Source organism: Gouania willdenowi, chromosome 16, assembly GCF_900634775.1.
Source record: "Gouania willdenowi chromosome 16, fGouWil2.1, whole genome shotgun sequence".
NCBI classification, from domain to species: Eukaryota; Metazoa; Chordata; class Actinopteri; order Blenniiformes; family Gobiesocidae; genus Gouania; species Gouania willdenowi.
In genome coordinates this window covers 3,386,874-3,414,867 of record NC_041059.1, presented here as the reverse complement: position 1 = coordinate 3,414,867, position 27,994 = coordinate 3,386,874, and the positions used below count along the sequence as shown (strand labels likewise).

At 35.9% G+C, this 27,994-nt stretch overlaps 1 protein-coding gene across 3 annotated transcripts; it reads right to left on the bottom strand.

Annotated features, from left to right (window-relative positions):
* Window positions 1-1,707: 1,707 nt before the first annotated feature.
* thrap3a (thyroid hormone receptor associated protein 3a) lies at window positions 1,708-27,356 on the bottom strand. 3 transcript variants are annotated; one of them, XM_028471615.1, is made up of 11 exons: window positions 16,579-16,775; window positions 16,360-16,500; window positions 9,944-10,849; window positions 8,700-9,383; window positions 8,015-8,187; window positions 6,568-6,679; window positions 6,210-6,294; window positions 4,073-4,227; window positions 3,810-3,996; window positions 3,582-3,710; window positions 1,708-2,522 (listed from the first exon to the last, which is right to left on the bottom strand). In XM_028471615.1, the coding sequence occupies exons 1-11, from the start codon at window positions 16,602-16,604 to the stop codon at window positions 2,328-2,330; spliced, it is 2,793 nt and encodes a 930-aa protein (XP_028327416.1). In that variant the 5' UTR covers window positions 16,605-16,775; the 3' UTR covers window positions 1,708-2,327. The 3 variants fall into 3 exon arrangements, with proteins under 3 accessions (XP_028327416.1, XP_028327418.1, XP_028327417.1); XM_028471616.1 differs by lacking the exon at window positions 16,579-16,775 and adding an exon at window positions 27,226-27,356 and having other exon boundaries at window positions 2,328-2,522; XM_028471617.1 differs by lacking the exons at window positions 16,360-16,500; window positions 16,579-16,775 and adding an exon at window positions 12,165-12,324.
* Between the last annotated feature and the right edge of the window lie 638 nt (window positions 27,357-27,994).

Below are 27,994 nucleotides of genomic sequence, written 5' to 3'. Positions count from 1 at the left end.
TGTACAGATCTGGCTTCTACTTATAGGGCGCCAAATGTAAAGTTGTACGGTTGCAGTTTGCACTTTTATTTTCGTACTTCCGGTGAATATGCATATCAACTAAATATTTAGTTTCACCTGTGACATTTAGATTTGACATTTAGATTTAACATTATAATTTATAGTGAACATTTAGATTTATACCTAACATTTAGATTTAATATTTCACATTTAGATTTAACATTTAGATTTAGTTATAGATGATTATTTTCATCACAGTTTGATCACTTTTCTTTTTCCCCACATGAATAAGTATTTAAAATCTGAATACATTTAGTGTTAAACACATTGTTAAATAAATTAAGTGTTATATAAATTGTCATAAATTGTTAATTGTCAGTAAAACACACAGACACACACAAAAAACAAAGAATAATGAAAGTAATCAGTGTGTCTTTAATTCACAACCTTTGAGAAAAAAACAAAAACAAAAGCCTTACAGCTGTTTCAAAAAAACATTTCTTGTGAATTAGCATTTTCAAAATTCCTGTAAATCTGAGTGTGTGAAACAAGCACAGCGACAGAAAGGCACGCAGACGATGTGTAAAAACCTTTGGTATGACAACGACGGCCGTACGAAAAGGTGCTATCTGTGTTTCTTTCAATTCAAAACATCTTCACCTACGCCATTTTAATTCTTTCACTAAAGTTACATTAATGATGAAGAAAAAGTTAGCAAAAACATGAAAAATACACCAAATGCTTCAATATGAAAAAAAAAAAAAAACTCATTACAATCCAACTCATAATCCTGTCCGACAGGGTATAAAAGCTTGACAATATTCAGTTGTGCTATACAATCAATAATAAGATGATACGTCATCATCAAAGTGTTTTTCAGATGAAGGTGAATTGTTTGACTCTTCCAGCTAGAGTTTGTAAACTAGACCCACATTTAATAAATGACGGACTGCAGTAGTCGACCCTGTTAAGTTTTGGTCCCATCGTCGGATCACGGTCACGTGTAGAGTGGAGACTTTTCCTTTTTAACTTTAACGTTGCAGCAGTATAAGCAGTTCCAGTATTTATTTATTTTTTTGGTTTAAAAGGTACCTGTAGTGAAAATGCATCATTATGCCCATCATCGTAGACCGGTGGTGTGACAAAATCTGTAACCTGACAAAATGGTGACTCCAGTTTTGGAGCCTTTATTCCTAAACATGACACGATAAAGAAAAATAGTATTAATAATTCAATTTGTGGCCAGAAAATACACATTTGTTGCCACAAATCACTAATTTAAACTAGTATTTTATGTATTAGTATTTTATTTTAAATGCACAAAAACACACATAATAACAATACATATACAAATAAGTCAAAAGACAAAACAAAATAACAGAAAAATACACATGCCCCAAAAAGAACGTACAAAACACTAACAAAAACACACACAACGGCTCAAAAAACACTAAATGACACCAGAATATACACAAAATGACTACAAAAACACATGTAACAACAACACATGCACAAATGACTCAAAAGACACAAAAAATGCTGACACAAAATGACAGAAATTACACACAAAATAACTTCAGGATTCACATAAAATGACTAAGAACTCACAAAACAAACACTTAAATGCACAAAAACACACATAACACATACAAAATGACGTAAAAGACAAAACTAAATTTAAAAAGAAATTACAGAAAAATACAGAAAATGACAAGAACGTACAAAAAAATAACATAACGACTCAAAAAACACCAAATGACAGAAATGACAAAAAATGACTCCAGGATATGCACAAAAAGACTAAAAACCCACAAAAACAAAGATAAACTCCTTTGTTTTGTCCTGTATCAGTGCTCAGATTGAACATATTCTAAATGCTGACCAATGTTGATCATGTCAACATAAGATCTTTTGATGGAGTTTACAATTACAGTTCACAACAGGTACCCTTTAACTTTATTTATCAATGAAAACTTCTACCCTGTAGTAAACATAACGTCATCTGATCAAAGCGTGTGCAGTTCATGGTAATTTAAAACACATTTAGGGGTTAATCAGTAAAAGCCTCTACAAGAAAAACATTGACTTTCAGTTAATCACAAAAAAAGCCACAACTAAGAAATGTAAAAACCCAAATATATTTCTAGAAATGAGCAGTGAGCAGTAACACTATGTAGTGTTAAAGAGAAAGGCATCATCTGCAAACATGAATGCATAAAGCGTTTGTTAGCACTGACTTCAGACGTCGTATTTAATTGTCTTCATGTCACTGTAACAATATGTGATGATAGCGTCCCAGATCAGGTATCTGCTTCATCCATGTCTGCTCATTTATGGTCCTTCTTCTCCGTGTCCTCCTGCTTCCTGTCGCTCTGCTCCCCGTTCACTTTATCACTGGCCCATTTGGGGTTGCAGCTGTTTGGGGGGGCGGAGCCTTTGCGGATGATGAATCGAGCTCGTCCTCGTCCTCTTCCCCAGTTCGCCGTCAAGCTGCGTTCTGACTCCTCATCTCTGTCATCATGCTATGAAGTTAGAAATTTACAAAGATTATGCTTGAAGACAGATTATGCAACATTTCAATAGTCAACGAGAGGCGGTCCTCTTTTTGTCCAAGTGAGACATCTTTAGTTTTTATTCTCTTCTGAAGTAAATATATCTACAGTATTTAGTCTTAGTTTTTAAGAAATCGTTTTTTATGTTAAATATCATTTGTTCTATATTAATTCTAAGTAGCACAGTTTTTCTATTTTTAGAATATACTCCTCAAGTCTTAAGTAAGTCTCAAATCATGTCACTAAAGTCCCAGAGTCAATGAGTTTTCATTGTATTTGCATATTTGCAAAATATTTAGCTTCACCCGTGACATTTAGATTTAACGTTTAGATTTAGATTTAACATTTAGATTTAGATTTAACATCTAGATATAGATTTAACATTTAGATTTAGATTTAACAGTTAGATTTAGATTTAACATTTAGATTTAGATTTTATATTTATCATTTATATTTAACATTGACATTATATATTTACGAGAAAATTAAATTTGCACATTAACTAAATATTTAGTTTCACCAGTGACATTTAGATTTAACATTTAGTAAATGTAACATTTATATTTAACAATGACATTATATTTTTACAAGAAAAGAAAATATCACAAATTTCACAAATATTGCTGTAAATCTGGTCCAAAGTAACATAGAAAACAAAAAAAAAATTGGTTGATTGCAAATGCTGCAAAAAGTTGCTGTTTATTTTATCATTCCCAACTTTACAATCGGCGTCCCATAGATTTCAAGTTTTAAGTCAAGTTGCAAGTCCTTTGTGATTTTGTCAAGTCGAGTCTAAAGTCATCAGATTTGTGACTCGAGTCCACGTCATGTAACGTGAATCCACAGCTCTGAATAAAAGGCAGATATCTAAAGAAATACCTTCATGCTGTGACATGTCAATTATTAGAAACTTGTGAAAATATGTAATTTGTATTCCCTACTTCACAGCAATGTGTTTAAGAACAAACATAGCTTTTCTTCGTTCTACCTCTGAATACATTGTTACCGTGTAGATCTTTGTAGACGTACCAAGTAGTATTGTTTGCTTTTTGGCGTATAATCTGGGTTCCAGTCCTCACTTGTTGGGACAGGGTTATTTTGTGAGATATTCCCCTGGAAAACGCCTCTGTTCCAGGTCCTTCCACGAATTCTTACTTGCTTTGAATTAAAAAAAACAAACAAACACCAAAGCATATTTATATACTGTATGTTCACAAAAATGTGAAAACATTTGATTGTGTTCTTAATCAAACTCACTATAGCACCACTTGGCCGCCCTCTTTCAAAAGTTCCTTGTGTCTCTCTTTGATGAACAAGCTGGGACTTGTTAAAACCTTCATTTTTACCCTCACTCTTCTCCTCGGGGGAGCCTTCATCTTTCTGGGACTTGGAGGATGATGAGGATGAGGATGAATTGGAGCGAGAGCGCTTATTTGGACCTTTTCTACAAAATCAGATTGAAATAAGGATGCTTTTACGTCCAGACATTAGTAGAACACTCTGTGCTCGTCGATACGTACGTTGGCCTGTTGTGGTATTTGGAGAACCTCTCCACTGACTGTTCTGCACTAGAATTGGGGGATTCTCCCATTTCATGAGTGGAATATTTTTTACGACGCTCAATATCCAAACGAAGGTCCGTTGAATCGCCTTTCATTATTTTGTCTCCCCCAACCTGAGCAAATCAAAACACAAAACAACGTGGTGGACAGACTTTTGATTAGCAAGTTCATGCTAATCAATGTGTGAATTCTAATTAAAACGTGGAAAAGTCCGGTACACGGAGATCTGGTGCACATAAAACCACTAAAGTCCAGTGAAATAAGGATGTGTACAAACTCAGTAACCCTGCTTTAGAATGATCCTGTACAGCCAGACTAATGTCTTTTTTTACACATTATTATAAAGCAAGAAAGCCTCTTAAACAAAGAGGACTGATGTGTCAGAACTGGTAAACCAGTAGCATGCTATGTATGTAGCATCTAGAAGAAACAACCTAAACAATCCGAAATGTGTTAATGTTAAATATCTGTCTTTGTGTCTGAAGCCTTTTATCTGGAAGTAAAACATTATGTTTGCTAATTTAGCTAACACAAACTAAGATAGCTAATTTAACAAGTTAAGCTAAAACAAGCTTAGAAAATTTAGTTAACCGAAGCTTACATAATTCAGCTAACACAAAGTTATATGATTTAGCTAACACAAGCTTACATAATTTAGCTAACTGGACGCTAGATTCTTTAGCTAACACAAGCTTGGATAATTTAACTAATACAAGCTTATATAATTTAGCTAACCAAAGCTTAGCTAATTTAACAAGTTAAGCTAACACAAGCTTCGAAAATTTAGTTAACCGAAGCTTACATAATTCAGCTAACACAAAGTTATATGATTTAGCTAACACAAGCTTACATAATTTAGCTAACTGGACGCTAGATTCTTTAGCTAACACAAGCTTGGATAATTTAACTAATACAAGCTTATATAATTTAGCTAACCAAAGCTTAGCTAATTTAATAAGTTAAGCCAACACAAGCTTAGATAATTTAGTTAATCAAAGCTTACATAATTCAGCTAACACAAAGTTATATGATTTAGATAACACAAGTTCAGATCATTCAGCTAACACAAACTTAACTAACACAAGCTTATCTAATTTAGCTAACACGAGCTTAGATCGAATAGCTAACCGAAGCTTCGATAATTCAGCTAACACAAAGTTATATGATTTAGCTAACACAAGCTTACATAATTTAGCTAACTGATGCTACATTATTTAGCTAACAAACTTATATAATTTAACTAACATGACTTTGGATAATTTAGCTAACACAAGTTTATATAATTTAGTTAACACAAACTTGGATAATTTAGCTAACACAAGCTAAGATAATGTTGCTAACACAAATTTATATAATTTAGCTAACACTTGCTAGGCTATATTACATTATAGTGTGCTTAGTTGTTAATAAATGAACATTACACTTAATTAAATGACAAAGATGAAAAAAGAAATCTGATTCATTCCCACATTTAAAATAATTGAGCATTAGCAACAAATGACTTCCACTAATGGCTGCGTAAAGGGCAAACATTAAGAGGATTTTTATCATTGATTTTTTGATTTGGTTGAACATGCTTTTTTAAACTTGTGACACTTTTATTTTGAGAAAACAACATAGCATAACAACCAGCTTGGCCAGCATAGAAAATCTAAAATGACTGTATGTAGCTTATAGTCTATGTTTTTTAGAATTTATAATGAAAAATACAAACCTGTTGAAGACTAAAATGTTAGGCTGTGTAAATGAAAACTTGTGTGCAGTGTTGGCTGTTCCAAGCCTTATTTCGTTTTTTAAGAGAATACTTACAAGGGCAATGGCATTGCATCCTTTGAACAGCTTTGGCTCAGAAGCTTCCATTTCTGATCCTAGTGGATTATTAGCCTCGGTCAGGTTTGTGCCCGCAATACAATCAATTCACCGTGAGAGGCCGTATAACAAACAACAACTTCAAAACGTCTTATTTTGCATTTCTTAGACTTTGAGCATCTCTTCAATGAAAGCATGGAGCTTTGAGAGAGTGCAGTCTACGGGCGTCTGGCTCGTTTGTTGTTTGTTTTTCCAACACATTTCATACAGCAAAAGGATCAGTCACCTTGTGAGTGGCTTCGTCTGAGCTTTTCATGGCCTCAAAAAGCTGAGGGTGCTTTCTAAAAGCACTCGGAGAAACATCGATTCGCCTGTGAGAACAAAACACAGTTAAGGCAGGAAAAAGGACAAACGAACACATATACAAGCCAAGCTGCAGGTGCACCACAAATCCAACCAGCTTTAGGACACACTATAGTGGAAATGCCAACATCCAACTGACCTCCACCAGGCATGAAAAACAAAAAAAACAAGCCAAGATTATCAGGTAGGAAAGATGAGAGAAATACCTGAAAGCTGTTAAAAGAGGAGGTGAAGCCACAGCACACTGAAGGTGAGAGGGTCACTCAATAGGGCGACTCTACCTGTGAATTTCTGGGCTTTTTCTGGGCTTCATCATTTCCTTCTCAGCAGCTTGTCTCTGGTACAAGGTGAAGCGCTCGTTTAGAGTCAATCCAGAGGATGGAAAGTGCTGAGCTGCAAAGTTCAATAGTATCAGACGGACTTGGATTGGTTCAGTAGCAAACCTGTGATTAGGCTTGGCAACGATCAGACTAACTATAAATATACCAAACCATAATGACTTATTACAGAAAGGGCTCCATTTAACAGGTGAAGGTGTGATGTCATGTTTGAAACAACAAGTTTTACAGCAAATTAATACAACCTTTATGGACAGATTGCTTCTAGTCACTAGCTGAGTTTCCAATGCAGATTTTCGCGATGTTTTGAGCATCGCAACTCCTGTGAAATCTCATCCCGTGAGACTTCACTGCAGAAAGATGGACCTTATAACGCTCCATATTCCTTTGTTGTTTAGTAAGTATAAGTATAATACTAAGAAACGTCTGGGTGTCCTCTTCTGTTTACACATACCGCGCCATGTTTTCTCAGAGAGAAGTGGTCATGTGACCTGGTACGTCACATTCTGAGGTGTACTTGCAGAATAAGTGTTTCCATTTCACTTTTGCGACACATTTCAATATCAAAACCTCTGAAATACCTCCTCATGAAAGTGAAAAAACATTTTTGCAATATTTGAGTGTTTTTTTTTTTTTAATTCCAATGTTTCCATTACCAGTTTTTAAAAGCAGCTATGGATTGGCAGGAACGTAGCTATATACAGTAATCCATAAAATTTTGGAGGGGATCCAGATCAATATACTGATTCTGGATCAGTTTGAAAATTCCTATATTTCATTATTGGTAAAATTATAAAAATTCACATCTCGGTTCATACTTGACTGATTTTGACAAAATTTGACTCCGCTATGTCAGGTTGGTTCCTTAATTATCCCACTGAGTTTCATCTGGATCAAATCTGAATTGCGCATTTTATCGCAATTTTCTGGCAAAAATGGGGGTGCTCATATACATTTCGACCTACTGTATGGTTATTAATATGATAGAAATGTCAAAGTGTGAATGATAATGGTACCGTGATCCAGATAACTGCCAATATTTAGCAAAGAGGAGATTTGGTTGGGTTGGTTCCTCGATTACCTCACTGAGTTTCATCATCAAAAAATGGGATGCCCATACATTTGGAACAACTGTATTGTTATTAATGGGGATAGACATTTGTTCCAAGCCTTTAAAGTGTGAATGATCCTGGTATCATGATCAGGATCTCTGATCCAGATAACTGCCAGTCTCGAGTAAAGAGATTTGGCGCTTGGTGGAGTTTGGCGCTTCCTGAGTGCACTTGTTTTGAAATAATCTGTATCAGAGAAGCAAGCTTCCATAGACTGTAAGAAAAGGCTTTTTACACAAATACAAAGCACATGAAATGCATTGATATTAATGACTCACCTTTGATGTGATGGACAATAGCCACAATGTGTTGAGCAAACAGCTCAGAGGGATTCTTTTGTAACTGGGCCGACTGGACGTGCTGAAAGATGGAGCGAAACTCTTGATTCTTTTTCGAGGCTTGCACGAGGTCCTGAGACAACTGTCGCTCTTCAGCTAAAATATCTGAAGAACTGATCAAAAAGATATATGTGAATTAAAGATTCTATCAAAGCACATGTGTCAAACTCAAGGCCCGGGGGCCAAATCCGGCCAGCAGGAGAAAGTAAGAATGTCAGAGAAAACATGAATTATTGTGTAAATTACCAAATAATCCAGTTCTAGATGATGCATTCAGCAATTTAATGAAACTCCACTATACTATATTATAGTCATTTTGGAATTTCAAATTGTGGAAATAACTCTGTTTTTCTACAAATCTTGCAATTTCTCACAAACAATGGCACAAAATTCCTCTAAATTACACAAAAATTGGTGACAAAATCCAAAAAAATTAAAGTGAATTGGACTGATATTGAAAACTAGGGCACAATGATGGTAAAGTTCTTCTTTTTTTCACATCACCTATAATTCCGACTGGTCCGTATTTGGCCCCTGAACTAAAATGAGTTTGACACCCCTGTATTAAAGTCAAACATGAACAAAAAGATTTAAATAATGTTAGATATATTGATGAGCTCCTCACCTTAAGAGGCTTTCTCCAAACAGATCCATCCTAACATTGACCTTTGCTACTTTTTTCTTTGAGGACATTGGAGACGAGTCGTTGACTCGGACACTTATCGACTCTCGGTCAGAGTTCCTCCTCAGCAGAGAGGACGAACTCTGACATTGAATTGTGGGAGACTTAGCCATTTTTTTGGCTTCGCACATCATGTCAGGTGACATATCGTCAAACCTTCCTGTGAACTCCCTCTTGGTGAGGGCTGCTTCTTGCTTTGTGAGGCGGTATCTGTCCCCTGCCTCTGGGTCAGTGTCACTGTCGGCAAACGTTGAGTAGGACGTTTTCGGCCACTTCCCAAAGCGCTCCTCAAAGAGCTCCCGGGCCGAGTGACTGACATTTTCCTTTAGTTTCAAAGTCTCATCGCCGTTGTGCCGCTCTTTATGAAGCGACTTTAAATGAGACTTGAAGATCACGCCACCATCCTCTTCCTCGCCATCGGCGGATAGAAAAGGAGACGCTTTCAACAAGCTACACAGAGACATGCTAACATCTCCGTCCTCTTTGCATTTTCTTGATGCTGCGTCAAAGATACCCAAAGAGGGTTTACCATTTAGCCTCCCTTGCTCATTATCAGCAGCATTCGCTTCCATTTTTTTGCCATTTTCCAAAGTCGATTTAGCTTTATTGTTTTGATCTTCCAAAAATCTAGAAAGTTGAAGAAGAAGAGAAGTTGAACAGAGAAATAATAGGATTTTAATGTACAAGGAAAGAACAGATCATAGTAAAAACATACAAGATAATTCAAATACAAATAGTTTTAACCCTCCTATTATCCTTGGGGTCAATTTGACCCCATTTAATGTTTATCATTCAAAAAACAATAGTTTACTTTGTTTTGGGGTTTTTTGCTTCATATTTAATGACTTTTAAAATGATCAAGATCATTTTTTTTCAATGTGCTGAAGACATATTGCACTAATTTAAGAGTTTGTCCTGATGGTGGTGCTAGAGGTCAAGGTTACATTATCAATAGGTTATTCATGTATTAAACAAATAAACAAAGTGCCTGACACAAAAAACTTGGTCAACACTTGAAAATCATTTTCCGGAGGCAAATATCCCTGGGGTCAGATTGACCTCAAGGGTAAGTTGTGTTGGTAATATTTGAGGATAACAAGAGGGTTAAATCAAACCAGTTATCACGAATGTTTAACCATCTAGAACTGCAAGAGCAATACTGGGATCAAGAACAATCTTAATCTTACTTCCTAAAAGCGATGGAAATAGCTTTTTTCTCTCCATCCTGGAAGTCCTCACTGGAAAAGAAATCAAAACTGGAGAGCATTGGATTTAGGCCTTCGTTAGGGAGAGTTGTTTTAGTTGGAGATGTATTACATGCTTTCTTCCAGATGGAGGCGCCATTGCCAGTGTCATTAGTGCTTTTATTCAGGCCAGACTGAGCAGCCTTTGACTTGCTCTCTCCATTAGAAGGAGCACAACTTGCCAGAGGACTTTTTTTCTTAGGAGTGCCACTGCCATCCACCACGGCCTGCCAGCTCCCTAATGTTTTTCCACTCTCGACTCCTTCTCCGGCATCTCCGGTTACTGATTCCGAACATGCTGCCGGCTCCTCATTTCCTCCATCTTCCCTCCCTTGGACTTCCTGGGAGGCCAATTGCTTTGCCTTCACAACATTGGTGTTTTGGCTCGAGAGCATTGATGCAGGCCTACATTTAGGGGAGGAGGAGGAGTGTGACGAGGAGGAAGACTGGTGTGAGAGTCTGGATAAAGGAGAAGGGGAGCGGTCTGAGTGTTGGGGGTGACCATGATTGGGGCTTCCTGAGCGATTCTGCGATCGACCTTGTGAAAAGTTTTGCTGTTGTTGTTGTTGTTGTTGTTGTTGCTGCTGCTGCTGTTTGTGGAAGTTCTGCTTGTTGTTTTTCCAGTTTGGGCGAAAGTTGTGGTTGTATCCCCCACCACCTCCACCACCTCCGCCACGTTGGTAGCGTCCACGTGGAAAGTAGCCTCGTCCTCGGCCCCTAAAGTTGTACGGCCTCCGGAAGCCCCGGTGGTAGCCCCGGTACTCCCGGTTAGTCTGGTATCCCCTCTGGTATTTCTTTTCCCGGTTATAGGATGGAGAACGAGACCTTGATCGTGACCGAGACCTAGAGCTGTAGCAAAATAAAGATGATTAATGAAAATATGAAGCAAGTTTCTAAAATGTCAATTTGTAAGAGTGTGGTCCAACATTTTTAATCAAACTGTGCTAGGTAGATTAAGTGTGTCTGATTGTCAAAACAACGTAGCAAGAAAAAGTGATGAAAATAGGTTAAAATATGGCAAGTTTGGTGTAATTGCAGAAAAAGGGTAAAGATAATCAAAAATGGGCTATTCTTAGTTTCTTAAAGGCATCTGGCGACCCCCTCCCAGTGTTTCGCAACCCCAAATGGGGTCCTGACCCCGAAGTTGAGAACCCCTGCTCAAACCTACTGTTGCTGACTTTTGTTCTCTAATATCACTTGATGAAGCTTTTCGAACATTCCACGCTCCAAAGTAGTACTTAATAAAAGTATGTATGATTCATGCTGATATTGTGTCGGATTAATCTGTGTCCACCATTACTGGTATCATATCAGAAGAAACCCCTAAAAGTAACTTACAATCTGTGTAATGACATATCCAAAATTACAAACAAATACTCTGCAAAAATTCAGAATTATTAGAATTACTCAGAAGTTACATCTGCACTGAATGACACATGTACATTAGCCACTTCAGTAAAACGTGAGACATGAGCCATAATGGTTCACAAGCAGAACAGAACATATGGAAATGACATAAGTGCTTCAACACATGACATACACACATACAGTTAGCATCTAGGAAACATAGATCAACCAGAACGAGCAAAACATGTGTTGAGTACATGACGTGTGTTTATTTTGAAATCCACAGAGCTTTTAAACAGTGTAGTAGTGCTAAACTAGTGCTAAACTAGTGCTAAACCAATGCTGTACCAGCGCTAAACCAGTGCTAAACCAGTGCTAAACCAGTGCTAAACCAGTGCTTAACCAGTCTCGTCCACCAGGTGTCTCTGCTCTCCTTTTAAACCCATTAAATAAAGCTTGTGCAGCACTGGTCATAACCTTAATACAATGTTCAGACTCTAATATTCCCATGATACAATTATTCCTCTGTACTTTCACTGAGTCATTCCCAGCACTGCTGCTTTTTCCAAAACACCAACCACTCTCTTTAGAAATCACTCACCACTAGCTTTTGCGCTGTGTGAATTACTACTGCTTAGGAAGACTTCAAACTTCTTGTGCACGTTACTAAAAAATAAAACTACAACTGAGCAACAGAAATCCAATCAAAGTCTGTGCATCAGCAGTAAACAGCAGAAAACTCAACTAATGGAATTATAGATTTGCATAAAAGTAAGAAATGCATTAAAAGCCGAGTGAAAGCCAGCAGATAACTCACCGAGTTCGCCTTTTCATTGGTGTGATTAAAGGAGGCAGCGCTCCCAGCAGTCGTGCACACTCACACACACAGAGAGAGCTGCAGACACTGCATCAACTCTATCCAGCGTCAGAGCAGAGAGCAGTGAGTCACATGGACCACAAGAAGAAAAAAGTTTCACTCTCTGCTTGGCAACCACTGGAGCTTTGGATTAAGGAGATATAGTTTCACGTCTAACTCTCCTGCTCCTTCAACTAGGATTCAGTGTCATAGTTCTGACTTTTAAGAGAGATGTAAACCCTATAGCTGGGTCGTCTAATATGGGGGCCAAAGTCAGCCTTTTGGAGAATGTTCTGCTCTCTATAGTACTCTACACTATATAGTACTCTATGCAATCTCTATTTCAACAATTAATGTAATACAGTACGGTGATTTATAAGAAGAAAAAAATCTAAAGCTAAGCTGCAATTACATTTTTTTATTGAGTTTTAAAGGATGGTTCAAGGCAGTGGAAAATATAGTGTTTTGATGATATAGAGGAATTCCCATTTTACATGTCTTTGAAGATATTTAGATGTTTTATAATTTTATGCCATGGAACACAATAAACACAAAAAGTGTTCTTCGATTTCTAAACTATATTTTAAGTGAATCCGTGCAACATTCGTTCATTCATTTTTCATTATGTAACAAAAACATGAAAAACAAGAAAAAACACTCATTATTTGATATTTGTTTCCAAAACAAAAAATGAAACAATGGAAAACGCCTTGTTTTTCAAATTCAAGCTCTTTTGCTTTGGTACAGAAAACAAAAAACGCAAAACGAACACCTTATTCAATTTCGCCATTACCGATTTGCCAAAGTACGTGACCCGGAGGTGTACTCTCATCCGACGCTAACGGCTATGCTAACGGCAGTTAGGCATTACAATGTCGCTGTTTCCGACTGTGCATCAGAAACGTGTCCTTTTCTTTTTATCTGGTGTTGGACACAGAACCTCCTCACGGACATTTCAGAGGATTTAGAGACTCTAAGTGTTGCAGAGATAAAGATGTCTCGGAATGTGTAACGCTTCACTTCCGTGATGGAGAAAACGAATAAAGGTGTTCGTTTTCCGTTTTTCGTTTTCTGTACCGAAGCAAAAGAGCTTGAATTTGAAAAACAAGGCGTTTTGCGTTTTTTCATTTTGGTTTTGGAAACAAATATCAAATAATGAGTGTTTTTTTTTTTCGTTTTTCATGTTTTTGAAACATAATGAAAAATGAATGATACACGGATTTCAGTGTTTATTTTGCACAGTTATGTCCTTATATATCATTTCATGCTCTGCACATTGAATGTTTAGCTTTGGCCCACAGCCCTCCACCACCTTCAATTTTTGGCTCTTCAATGAAAAACGTTCCCAAAGTAGGGTACGAGTACCCCCAGGGGGTACGTGAATAGAAATTAGAAACTGCGTGACAACATTGGAAACTATACTGTATATAAATAGAGTAGTAGTCAGGAGCCTCTGTAAGTTACTCTCTCACAGAAAAACAATCTCATCAAAAAGTGCAAACATGACGAGAGCTATCACTGCTCTGCGCTAGCTAGCTAAACGTGCTCAATGCCCATTGCCACCACGTACTTGTGTGAAAGTAGATTTTCATCTTTGACAAACATGAAAACTAAATATAGAAAAAGAGTTTTCATGGAGAACGATTTAAGACTCAAACTCTCAAATTCAGCCAAACATTGTAGTTAAATTATAGTAAGTTGTATTTCACAGCATCAGGGTGATGAATATGTTGTATTATTACTGATATACAGTATGTTTAATCAACAATTGTTTGGTAAATTTTCAGATTAGTTTCTCACTGAAAATGCCAGTAGGTTAATGAATTAAATAAATCAAGTGATAAATCTGAATAAGATGTTTTCTTGTGTGCTTACTTCTTTTGTTTTTTTATTATATATTATTCTTCAACAAGAGTGGTACAATTCAGGGACAAATTTCACTGTCGAGCTACATTACACATGACATTACATTATGATGTTTTTTAAGTGTGCAGGGATTAGGATGGACGTGGTACTGGTGGTACGGGACTGGTGTAAAATTTGGGTCGATAGTTTTGAACAAGTTCTAATTGTAAATGACATTCAGTCCTATTGCATTAAAAAAAGTGGATTCACATGGACTATACTCACTGTATCACATCATTATTTTCATTTTTCTGCACATTTATCGTGTTCGTATAATTTATAATCACGTTTGTAGAATAATTTGTATTTAAATAATAATGTGTATATAATAATTGATTGGTTTCACTTTTTCTCCCCCAAAAAGAAGAGATTTGTTTCTCACTAAATTATTCCTCAACAGGATAGGTAAAATTCTGAGACAAATTTCACTGTAGGGCTACATTGTATATGACATTACATTATTATGTTTTTTGTGTGCAGGAGTAGGGGTGCATGGCTACAGGTTAAATGTCGGAAGGGGAAAGTTTGGGAACCACTGACTTAATTAATCACCGAGGTGACAACTTGAAGAACAAGATACCGTATAGTGACGAGAACACTGCTGCGAGGACAGAAGCGTTTACTGCCAACTTTAACAGCTGATAAATATGTCGACCCAGCAGGTTTACACACACTGAAGGGAAAGCCCTGCTGGGTTTCTCAGTCACACACTCATCATGAACTTATCAAAGGTAGGAGATCACTGCCATCATCAGGCGATACAATGGACTCTATGATTTGAAATATAATTTGCATGACCACGAAGCCGCTGGCTCAGGAAGAGTAAACAATGACATCATTTACATGTCTGATCTTTATGGTAATTCTGGTCAAAAAGCTGCAACGCCTTCAGGATATGAATTCTAACCATCATTTGAATGCTATGTCATAACGAAACCAGCAGAAAGCCCTTCAGAATAAAAGTCTGCTTTAATTAATTACCAAAGGCACCATTCTATACATCACCAATGGTCAGTATTCATGGGTTAACCCCCCCCCCACACACACACACACACACACACACACACACACACACACACACACACACACACACACACACACACACACACACACACACACACACACACACACACACACAAAACCCTACATAACACTAGGATGTAAGAAACGAGGCGTAAAGCCAAGACTAAAGTCTGTCAGAGTAAAACCAAGAGATCCACAGCTGGTAAAACACTAAAAAATTAACAAACATTGAGGTTTTTTTTTTTTTTTTTTTTACAAAACCAGAGTCGTGAAGAGTTTGAGAAAAAATATGCATTCTTTAAAAAAATAACTTAAAACAACCTTGGGGCTGTGACCTTATGTGGGTTTGCCCAAAATGTCTAGTTTTTTTGGTTTTTTTTTAATTGTATTAATTTATTCATTTTTATTTATCTATCTTGTACAATTAAAAAAACAATACATAATATCACAGAATTAGACATACAGTGCAGGAAGAGGCTTAAAAATCTATTATTATTATTATTATTATTATTATTATTATTATTATTATTATCATTATTTTTCAAACAACTGTATTCTATACTTTCACTTTTTCAAATATAAATGTAGTTCAAATAAAATGCAGTATAAAAAATATCTGAGCTGCACATTTTGTGAATTTGTCCAATAATTCTTATTACACAGTTCAACAAAACATTTTAGAAGAAAAAAAGTCACTTCTGGGGTCACAGGGTGATATAAAAATGAGGTCACGACAAGAAAAAGGTTTGAAACCATTGACTTAGTTTGTAACAATAGCGTGAGAGGAGAGCGTTAAGCACCTGCTGCACTTCATCTTTCCTCTTTTCCGTATTAGACGTTTTCCTTCTTTACGATAGTTTTAATTTCTATAAACCTTCCAAAATAAAAGCCTCTGAAACCAAAATACTAAAGTTAAGGCATTCTTCTCCCCCTCAAGGTATAAAGAGCTACTTAAAATATGTACTTTTATTAAACTAACGTCACAGTTTGGCTAAAATGGACTCATACAAAGTGAAAGCAAACAAGAAAATTTTAACCTTTATATATGTATATTTATTTATATAACTTCATACACATAAATTATTTCACTTGTATTATCTATATCAGTGGTTCTCAAACTTTTTTGACCCTTTCTTCTTATTTCTGAATCCAAATACCCCCTTTGTCAACTACAGTTATTGTTAAAACAGCCACAAAGAATGAACTGGGTGAGAAGTGCCGTTCAAACCTGTAACGGTGTTTCCTGGACCTGGACCTAGAGCGACTCCTGGATCGGGACGAGGAGCGAGACCTGGTCCTGGACCGGGAGCGGCTTCTGGATCTGGATTCTGATTTAGTAGATCTGGTCATCACTGCGTTTACAGCCCACCTTAAGATTAAATAACACAACTACTGTAAATTCTCCTTTATCAATACAACAATACAATCTGATCATATTTAATCATACTGGCTACATGGAGTAGAATCCATCATTTAAACCATCCATGATTTAAAAAAAAAAAAGAATATTTCAATAAAACTCAGCAGTGAAAAATCCCTGGGGGCAAAGCTCCATCTGAGACACTAGAAAAGGCGACAGTGAGGAGCCAGAGCAGCTGTGAGAATGGAAGAGGGTAATCTGTGGTGGATGGAGCCCAAACACAAGCCGTCTTATTTGGTCTTATTTGGTCTGACATCATTTGCATACAGGGCCGTCTCCTGCCTATCATCTGACTGTGTGAGCGTTTATCTTTAGAGACTTCAGCCCGTATTAATAGAGACTCAGACAAACACTAAAGTCACTTTAACTGTTGTTGAAATCACAAAACACTCAATAAAACCTTGAAAAATCAAACTTAGGTATTTACATCCAGTGATTTTGAACCTGGGTTCGATCGTACCTCATGTGGTCAGTCTCAGGGGTTAAATCTCTATGATAAACTAGTTTATTAAAATATAAACTACAATAACATTATTTTTGTATTATTATTTCATTTAAAAGTGTTTTAAACAAAGCTAAAGAGAAATCATATTTTATGTTTCCAATGACAATAGGTTGGGTGAATGTAGGCTTCAGTAGTACCTCCACTGTCCTAATCAATCAAAATGGATCAATCCATTGACACAAAATACACTTTTTAAAACCTACTTATTGTTTTTTCCCCTAATATCTTTCATAGATGTTGCATAAAATAAGACGAGATATTTGTCTGTATTGAGGGTCTTGAAACATATTATTAAAAAAAGTGTAAAAACCTTGATTTAATGCAAAAAAAAAAAACATTCATACAATAAACCGTTGACACTAGGAGTGGGCATTGCCATAAATCTGACGATACGATTCACAATTTGCATGTCACGATACGATATATCCCGATACTAAACAATACGATACACATTGAAATATAAATAAGAAAGTGTCTATTCATACAGTTGCCGTACGGACAACCCCTGGTGCTATTGGTACGTTTACGAAAGTACACGTACGTATCGTTTTAGGGTTAGGGTTAAAACTGGCCAATGAGGGGTGCTGGATAGAATGTCGGTGTATTGATACGATAGCCACTGCCTTTAAATAATTACACGTTGCACCTTTAAAAGTACATGCATGAATGTTGGTGGTGGTCAGTGTAAGCCACGCTTCTGTCAGTCTGCCCCAGGGCAGCTGTGGCTACAATGTAGCTTACCACCACCAGTATGACTGATGTAAGTGACTGGTGTGAATGAAGAATGATTTCTGTACGTGCTTTGAGTCTCCTCAAAAAAAGCCTCAATAAATCCAAGCCATTACTATTATTGATTAATAATTAAATACGAGAGTCGTGCGGTGAAATATCGCGATATATCGCAGAAATCGTTTTTTTACACCCTTAGTTGAAACTGAAAGATTCCTCTTCAACCATTGCTTTCTCAGTGTGAAAAAAATAATTCTTTTTTTTTGTTTCTAAGTTTAATGGGTTAAAATATGCTGGTTGAAAATATTTTTAATTGTCAAAAAAAATAAAAAAAATAAAGACTCCATTCAAAGAATTTGAATGTCCAGGCTTTACAGGGTTAATGCAAAAATAATCTAAACTTTAGTTTCCATTAAACTAAGCTGCAGCACATTTACTGTATTAACAATCGCTTTATGATCATAATTCTTTCTACTGTTGACTTTAGCTTCAGTGGAAATAATCTGCACTAAAGAGTTCTTGTTGCACTTCATGTTCTTCAAACACAGATGTGAGTATTTAGTCTTAACGTTGAAATAAAAGAAGCTTCTCCAGAGTAAACGTCCTGCTCTATAGTCGGAGCATTGAGTTCCTTCCAAGGTCCACAGTATATCATCCATGACACGTGAGCCAAAGAGCAGAAAAACTCCAGGGATCAACAAGGAATTGATCTTTCTTCACAGGAGGAATTTTATTCTGGAGGACACTGGTCCATGGTGGTCTTAGTGTTTATGCTTGTGCTACCATTCTAAACAGCCATGAAATAGATCCAGTTTGTGTGTGTGTGTGTGTGTACCCCCCCTCGGCTCCTCCTTGTGCTTGGTTTCTGGCAGTGTGTTGTTTTTGGCTTTGAGGGGATCATTTCCTGTGAGTCTGGCCTCAGCAGACGCTTGGTTTAGCTGACACAGCACAATTCAGAAGTAGCAACGTACGTCGTTTCATGGCTTAACGTCTACAAACAGTGGTTTATTTACTTTTACAAGCAGAAAATGTTGGACAACTGTAAGAAAAATCAATAAACACATCTGTGTCCAACGTTGGGAGAAACACATTACAAAAGTAAGGAGTTACTGTCATATATTCCTTTTTTTTCTGTAATGCGGTAAAATAACGCAACACTGAAACAAAAATCAGCAATATTATACTCGTTATAATCTCAGTAACGCAACGTACATGGAGACTTTAATGAATTCCACTTATATTACAATGAAGACGAAAAAAGTCGAAAAAGTGTTGACGACACCACCGTAATTTCTACCCTTTTCTGTGGCGTAGAAGAAGAAACTCTGCATTGTGATATAATTTACATTCACTCATTAAGTTATTCTATTATTATTCTATTATTTAGACATAAGGTTTTTGTTTAAGTTATACAAACTTGTATTTGATTTATAGCTCTAGGGCATATTTGATATGTTATGTTAATTACATAAAAAATGTATTTACAGTTACATTTTACATTTCCAGTCATTTGCTTTATGACTGATTGAATGTTGTTTTCCTAGATGATGTTTTTGTAACGTTAGCTTATGTTTAGACATTGTTTTGCAGATGTTGCACATTTATCAATGTAACAAGAGTAGTTTTTTTTAAACTGGCTTTACATAACATAAATGTGAGATTATGTAACTTAAAGTAGTGTTTATGAATTCATGGTAATGTTGTAATACAAATATGTTTTTATGTCTGTAACGAGTAATATAAAATGTATAAACTTGCCCAACACTGACTGTGACTCATACACAGATTGAAAACAGCTGCATTAACACACATTAAACCTCTAATCAGTGATGAATGAGCGGAACAGGCCTGGATGCTGTGTTTGCATAGTCACACTAAGACTGATAACCAGCAGCAACTGTCTGTGCTTCACAATGTGTGGTCCACAGACTAATTGTTGGTCTCAGATACGTAGGCTGTGGGAAAGTTTGGCCTTTGAGCAACTCTCAACTATTTTAGAACCAGCAAACACAACCATGGACTGTAGATGAAATACAAAACAAGGCAAAAACCAATGAACACTAGAGAAAAAACAACAGAAGCCTTTAAAACTTTGATAAAAGTTCAATATAAATTTGCATTATTATCCAAACTGATGCGACGTTGTTGTAATTAATGGTATAATTCTGCAATATATCGCAATATTTCACCGTACGATTGTCGTATCGATCTGAAAAATGTGCAAATTGATTTTTTTAATCATGTTTTTTAACAAAATTTTGTTTTTTTAATTGCGCTAACATATGCATAACACGTAAACGCCCAGTCACTAGGTGTCAGTGAACGCATCATCAGATCTTGTTAAACTACCTCACTCCTTTATGCATTTTAGCTGGAAGTTGATTTATTTTTCATGTGGTTACTTTAAAAAAAAAAAAAAAGAATTGAAGAATTTAACAGAATCTGAATCAGTTGTAGAAGTAAAAGTTAAACTTTTTTGAAAAATGTAATTTGACAGTTTGATAAACGTTCCACTTGTTTTTGATATTTGTACTTGAATTACAGTTCGTTACCATTTACTTGTTCTCCTTGTTAAAAAAAATGTGTGTTTTTTTTTTTTATTTCATCCCATTTTGTACTTGTGAATGTGAAATGTTTTAGTTATTGCAATATATTGTGATGTGTATCGTATTGTTTAGTATCGGAAATATACCGGGATATATCGTATCGGAAATATACCGGGATATATCGTATCGTGACATAAAAATCGGGAAGTATATCGTATTGTCAGATTCAGTGGACAGCCCTAGCTGTAAGGGAGTAACTTACAGTTTGACTTTGGTTTGAATTTATTTTTTTATTCATTTATTTTTTTAAATAGGGGGAAAATCCTAAACTAAAAGGTAACCCATCATTTAAAAAAACAAAAACAAGAACACACCGCCAAGTGCTAATCTCTACTTTACCAGATATTGTCAGTTAACTGGATCAATAATCCTGATCATGTGACCATAATCATTCACACTTTAAAGAACTCATTTCTATCTCCATTAATAACAATACAGTAGGTCACAATGTATGGGTGCCCCTATTTCGTCAAAAAATCACCATGAAATGCGTAATCCAGATCTGATCTGGTTAAAACTCAGTGGAATAATTGAGGAACCAACCCAATATTAATGGGTCAAAATTCATAAAGATCAGCCATTTACAAACTGTGATATTATTTTTTTAAATTTCACCAGTGATGAGAGAAAGGGATTTTTGAATTTTTAAAACTGATCCAGAATCAGTTTATTGATCAACATCCTCTCCAATATTTTATGGAATCTTCCATGGCATAAAATCTATCTTTGGTTAAATTGTTGTCAAAAATCTGTTGAGTACTTTTGACGTAATCCTGTTAACAGACAAACAAATAAATAAATACCGATAAAAATATTACCAACAAATCACGGACACTCGTTTATTTATGAAACTAAGTCTGTGTTTATGTAAGGTTTGTTTCTTCTTATTTCTCCGGTGTCATGAGTTAGATGCAATGGAATTCTTTATTTATTTATTTATTTTGAGTGAAATATTAATACCTCAACGTCACATATTATATTAATAAAAAGAAAAAACAGAGACACGTGCTCTTGCACTGATATCAGATCAGAAGTGTTTACAAAGTCACACACACACACACACACACACACACATGATTATTCCGCCCCCTGGAGAGAAGAAGAGCAACAGCTGCGTAATCCTCCTCAGCTGCTTCTTTCATGTCAGGCAAAAGTCTCTCTGATCAACAATGGTGCAGCAACTTGATACACATCTCAAAGTGCATGAGAAGAAATGCTGCGCTCAATCAGCCAAAGCTATCGTTAGAGCAGGGATGGTTGCCGCGGTAGCAGCTGGAATTACAGTTGCCATCTATATTATCGACCCCTGAGACACACTTCTGCTATTTCAGAAAGACACAACAACTGCTGTTGGCACAATGTTGGGTTTCTGAAACATGGACCCCCCCCCCAAGATTTAACATGCGTGCACTTTGGCAGCAAAGGGACAAAAAGCCAATGGCAGTGTTGGGTACGACATGATACAACTGAACAGCTTTAATGGAGGTGAACTCAGGCCATCATGGCTCTAGTTTGGCTTCAGTTCAGTTTTCAACACCGACGAATCCAAGAGCGTAAAAGCTGCACAATTAATCCAATAAGTGAAAATTGGCAAATCTATCCCACATTGCTAAGGACATGGTCCCTATACAGATTGTTGAAAGAACAGGTTTCAAACACATTTAAAGTGATAGACCCCAACAACAACCTCTTCTTTTTAAATGTTGATTTTTTTTTAGGTTCTTCAAAGATAATATCCAGAGTTTCTGAGAAATCTATGTTTATGTATCATTCTTTTGAAATGAGAAAAAATCTCTAACTAGTCTTTTACTATGGTCTACTGCCGGTGGTTATTCATATACATGAATGTATATAAGTCCCTCCTTCGTCCCATAGACCCCTGTACAAATGGAAGAAAGCGCAGACTTCACCCAGCCAATAGGCTTCGACTGTCAACTGTCAATCAAAGTGAATGCACGTGTACCGTCACAACATCAAACAGGTATCACTGAGCAGCGTAGCGCCATGGAGGACACTCCAGTTACACATTACACGATTGTCAACGTATGAAGCTTCTATTAAAAAAGAAAAACAAAGCTTGTGGATAAACGTCTTCGTGACCGCAACAGAATTTATGCTTTTCAAAGGGGGAGGGGCTTGCTGCTTTTAAAAGGATTCCGATCGGACCAGGATCTGGTGACATTTCTCATGGACAGGTAATAAACATGTTTTAATCAAAAGTTATGGCACTCTAACAATAATAAAAAAAAAAATCTAAATCTGAAATCAAAATTTCAAAGTAAAAAAATCTGGATTTTGTTTTTAGCTCAAATCGGACAGCCATACTAGAGCGGTTTAAATTGCTCTAGGATCCTTTTGCTCTGAATGTTCTCATCGAACACAGGAAGTGTTGAAGATGACGTAGAACACACAACATTGTGGGTAGTCAGGAGATCCGGCGACGGCCCAAACCGGAGCTTTAAAAACCACCAACTTGTTGCTGCTCCATTGTTGAATGTTGTGAAGGAAGAAGTCTCTGACCCCCCCACTTCTGCCCCCGTAGCACACCCACCACACTGCTTACACGCCATTTACACCCGTGTCCACACCACCCCAGACTCATTCACACATAGTCCAACACCAGGTGTTTCCATGCAGCAGACCTGCTGATAATACTGCATCATGTTTTTCTGCAGTCTGTGCCTTCTCCTCGCTCTTCTTTTCACAGTTTTTGTACCAATGTCACATTTTACACATTATAAAATACAGAGTTAAAAGTAATGGATTACAAATACTCATGTTACTGTAATTGAGTTGCCTTCATGGGTACTTGTACATTTTTGAGTGTATTTCTAAATCAGTAATTTTACTTGTACTTAAGTACTTTTTAAAAGTGCAAGAGTTTGTTCTTTTTCTGTTTTTCGCACCAATTACCAACTTAAATACCTTGTACTTTTTTTAATCTGTACTTGGCGAATAAAAACCATTCTGATTCTGATTCTGAAAAAAAAAAGTAAAGTAATTTGTCACATTTCCACACCCAACCGTTACTGAGTAAATTATTATTATTTTGTTTTAAAATGATTAACAGACAATGTGAAACTAAATGACCAGACAACGATTAAATGCATCACATCATAGCCGACCAATCAGATTAAACGTAATGCACCGCGCCAAAACAGGATTTTGGCGCGGTGCCAAAGAGAATTTTAACTTTTTTATTTTGAATTGAATTCATCGGTATTATTTTATTTAAAAAAATTTACATTTTGACAAACCTTTTATTTCATACAGATACATTTGTGGAAAATGAATAGATTGTCTCTCTCTTTTTTTTAAGTTTCTACATGAGATGTTTACTGTATGCAAGATAACCGTGCCAAGATTTATTACCAAAAATAAATGTGGGGGTTGAAAGTAACTAATAACTTTTACTTTGAGTACTATTTAATAGAGCTACTTGAGTATTTTATGGATGACATATACCTTTACTTGTACTTGAGTACAATTTCAAACAATTTCAAGCAAGTAACAGTATACTTCTACTTGAGTGGTAGACCACTAGTATACCACTAGTAGTACTAGTAGTAGTAGTGACTTGGCATATATGCTTAGTATGTACTTTGATTTTTTTTATTTAGATTACTTTTAAATACATGTTACTTACTAAAATACTTATGTAATTTATTCTGTTATTCAAAGTGTCAAAATATCATGTGGTGCGACTGTCTGGCCAAATTTTTTCCATTTTCGTACCTCACTACATACTAACCTTACCTCAGAAATGTGGGTGTTTTTCACATTTTTCATGCCTTACTGCATTTTTCCCACTGGTTAAGTGTTCTCATCATATTTGAAGCAGTTTTAAGGTCTTAAGATCGCCTTATCAAAAGAATATCCAAATGTTTTTCATTTTTATGTCTTATGATAGTTTTATCTCAGAATCAAAATTTTATGCCTTGCCTCTGTTTTTAAGTGTTTGACACTGTTTTCTCTTTTTATGCCTGACTTTAACCTTAGCTCCGAAATGTGGATATTTTCCCATATTTTTGTTATTTTTCATGTTTCACTGCATTTTCAACCCAGTTTAAGTTTGATCATCATATTTGCACTAGTTTTTAGGGTATTTTGATTGTTTTATCTCAGTAAAAAAAAAATCTAAAACGTTTCCATTTCATGGATTTTGGGTGTTTGCCCTATTTTATGTCTTACCTCAGAAATTTGTGTTTTTCAAATTTTTCTCATTTTTCATGCCTTATTGCATTTTCACCGCAGTGTGTGCTCATCATATTTGAACGAATTGGGTTCAAATATGATAGCCTTTATTAAAAAATATATATAAAATGATGAAAATCAGACAAACACCTATAATCAGATGTAAGTAAAAAAAAAAAAAGGCAAAATGTGAAAATTCTCTTTTCTAAATTCTATTCGAAAAATAATTGTACATTTTGACAAACTTTTTTATTTTTTACAGAAACCTTTGTGGAAAATAAATAGATTGTCTCTTTTTCCAAATAAACATGGGGGCTGAAAGTAACTAGTAACTTTTTTTTTCAGTACTATTTAATTGAGCTACTTTTTACTTGTACTTGAGTACAGTTTCAAGCAAGCAGTACTTCTACTTGACTGGCATTTATCAGTCCTCTTTACACCTTCGTCAGTTACTATAAACATACACATTTTTTATTCCTAACTTCCAATGAATGGGAAAATCAAGATAAAATGAATGGTTTTCAGCACAAGCTGCAGCCAAGTTATTTATAACTTCAACTTTATTGGGAATCTAAAAAGATGTTGTGGGATGAATGTGTAGAAGAGCTTTGTCTGTCTGTAGTTCATGATAACAGAGTAAAAGGTTCACTGGGACACAGACTACTGGTCTCTCAGCTGTCTGTCATCACCACATTCATCAGATAAAGATTTTAGTCATAAGGAAAAAACTCATGTGAACAAATAATGACTTTGGTCTTTTCTTCCTGTAAAGATTACTGTAAAAAAAGAAAGAAAAAGAAGAGAAACTCAGCTTTTCTGACGTGAAACCAAATCTATTCACGTTGCAATGAAAAGCATGAGTTTCTACACAGACACACCTTTAATTAATGATGTTCACTAAAGAGGATTGACCTCAGCTTCATCCTGCAGCACAGAAAGCTTCACTCAACGTTATTCAAGCTTTTGTAGACGTTTCACATGAAATAAAAGATTCAAACTTAAAGACTAAAACCAAATGTGCATCTACATGTAGGAGCATGACATAGCCTGGAATCAACACATTTCATTTGTGTTTAGTCTCTGAGAGGAGACAACTCTGTGAAATGTGTAATTACGCAACACAACTACCATTCACAGAACTGACGTAGCCCCAGCTCTTTGTAGAGCTTTGTACAGAAGCAGATTAGGGTCAATCTGGATGGAGTCAAGATGAAGTCAAAATGTCGAGATTAAAGTTGAAATGTTAAGAATAAAGTTGAAATACAATGTAGAGATTGAAGTTGGAAAGATGAGGTTGAAGTCAAAAAAAACATTAAAGTCAAAATTTTGAAAATAAAGTTGAAATGTCGAGATTAAAGCTGAAATTTTGAGAATGAAGTTAAAATATAATGTCAGGATTAAAGTCAAAATGCTGATAATGTAGTTAAAATTTGAGATTAAAGTCAAAATTTCGAGAATAAAGTCTGTATGGAAGCCAATTAGGGCCAATTTTTAATGGCGAAAAATATTTTGGGCAAATCAAAAATAAAGTGAAAATGTGGAGAATAAATATGAAATATAATATTGAAATTAAAGTCAAAAAACAACGTTTAAGTTGAAATTTCAAAAACAAACTCAAAACACAATATTGTGATAAAAGTTCACCATGAATTGGCCCTAGCCAGCTACCGTAGATTTGACTTTATTAGCAAACCTTCTACTTTTATCACAATAATAAGTTTATTTTTGAAATTTTAACTTTAATCTCATCTTTTCGGCTTTAATCTCAACATTATATTTCAACTTCCATCAGTCCATTTTATTGCCTGCTTGTTCCTGTTTTCAGGGTCGTGGGAGTAAATTTCAACTTTAATCTTGACGTTTTGCCTTTGTGGTCATTCCAGTCTGTCATTGGCTGATCTCTGTAGATCTCTGAAGCTAAGCAGGTCTGGGCCTGGTTCGTGTTGGATGGTGAACACTGAGAATTCCAGGAGCCACAGTGGGGGACAGTCACCTCAGTGGTATCTGTCATTGTGTCCTTGGGCAAGGCACTTCACCCACATTGCCTAGTGGTGGGAGGAGCCGATGGTGCCTCTGTCAGTCTGCCCCAGGGCAGCTGTGGCTACAATAGTAGCTTACCACCACTAAGTGTGGAGTGAAAGAATAATGCCTTCAATCTGTAAAGCGCTTTGAGTGTCTATGATAAAACACAATATAAAATCCAATGCATTATTATGATCATTTATTCTTGATTTGACCAAAATTATTTTCTCCATCAAAATTGTCCCTAATCCACTTCCGTAGCTTTGAGACACAAAAATAACTGTCTTATATGTGTTCTATATCTGTACTATTCCTGTCATTCAAATGAATGGTGGGAGTGTGCGCGTCCTCGTGCGCGTCAGAGACATGCAAAAAAAAAATAATAATAATAATAATAGCGTGAGGGTTCAGGAACAAGAATTAAACACACTATTAAACAGCCTGAACAAATACAGTAAAGGCGCAGCTTTGAATGTAAAATTGTGATTTTGTTGCATGGAAGGAGAAACAAGTTGGAAGAAGAATGATAGACTTTCTTTAAACTCTCTCTACTAATGGTGAAACATGAATAAAAGACCGTTTCAACACTAAATAAATGTGTTCATAAAGGCTTCTTACCGGTCGCTGCTGTCGTTCCCTGTGTTTTACAGACTCTCATTGGCTTCAGTAACAGACAGTAAGTCACATGCAGACTGTAGCGCCTCCTGTGTGTGTGTGTGTGTGTGTGTGTGTGTGTGTGTGTGTGTGTGTGTGTGTGTGTGTGTGTGTGTGTGTGTGTGTGTGTGTGTGTGTGTGTGTGTGCGTGTGTGTGCGTGTGTGTGTGTGTGTGTGTGTGTGTGTGTGTGTGTGTGTGCTGCAGAGAGGTTCAGATTTCATTAGAGAACAAAAAGCTTCATGGCTGTGTATTAACACACTGTCATTCTCTGTTCATAATGTTAGTGCAACACATAGTGCACTGTAAAAAAGAGTGATTGATTGATTGATTGATTGATTGATTGATTGATTGATTGATTGATTGATTGATTGATTGATTGATTATTCTGAGTTCATTGTACATTACATATACACATGACTCTTTTCAAACTAACATACTTTCATATATACATGAACTCAAAAAGGAGTGGGAGGAAGTAAAGTTATAAGTTCCCACTCCTGTAATTGTCATAATTCATTTCAGTGGTTGCTTTCTTTCACAAAACAATTAACATAACAGTTTACATGCAAGAAACATACATATGTATACACATAAATATACAAAAAGATGTTACTAACAATGGTAAGTACTTTAGTAGATCACAATCTATTGTCAAGCTCTTATACGTACATTTTTTTTTTTTTTTTTAATATATATTCATATCATTCTTATACTAAGAACACCTCCCACATT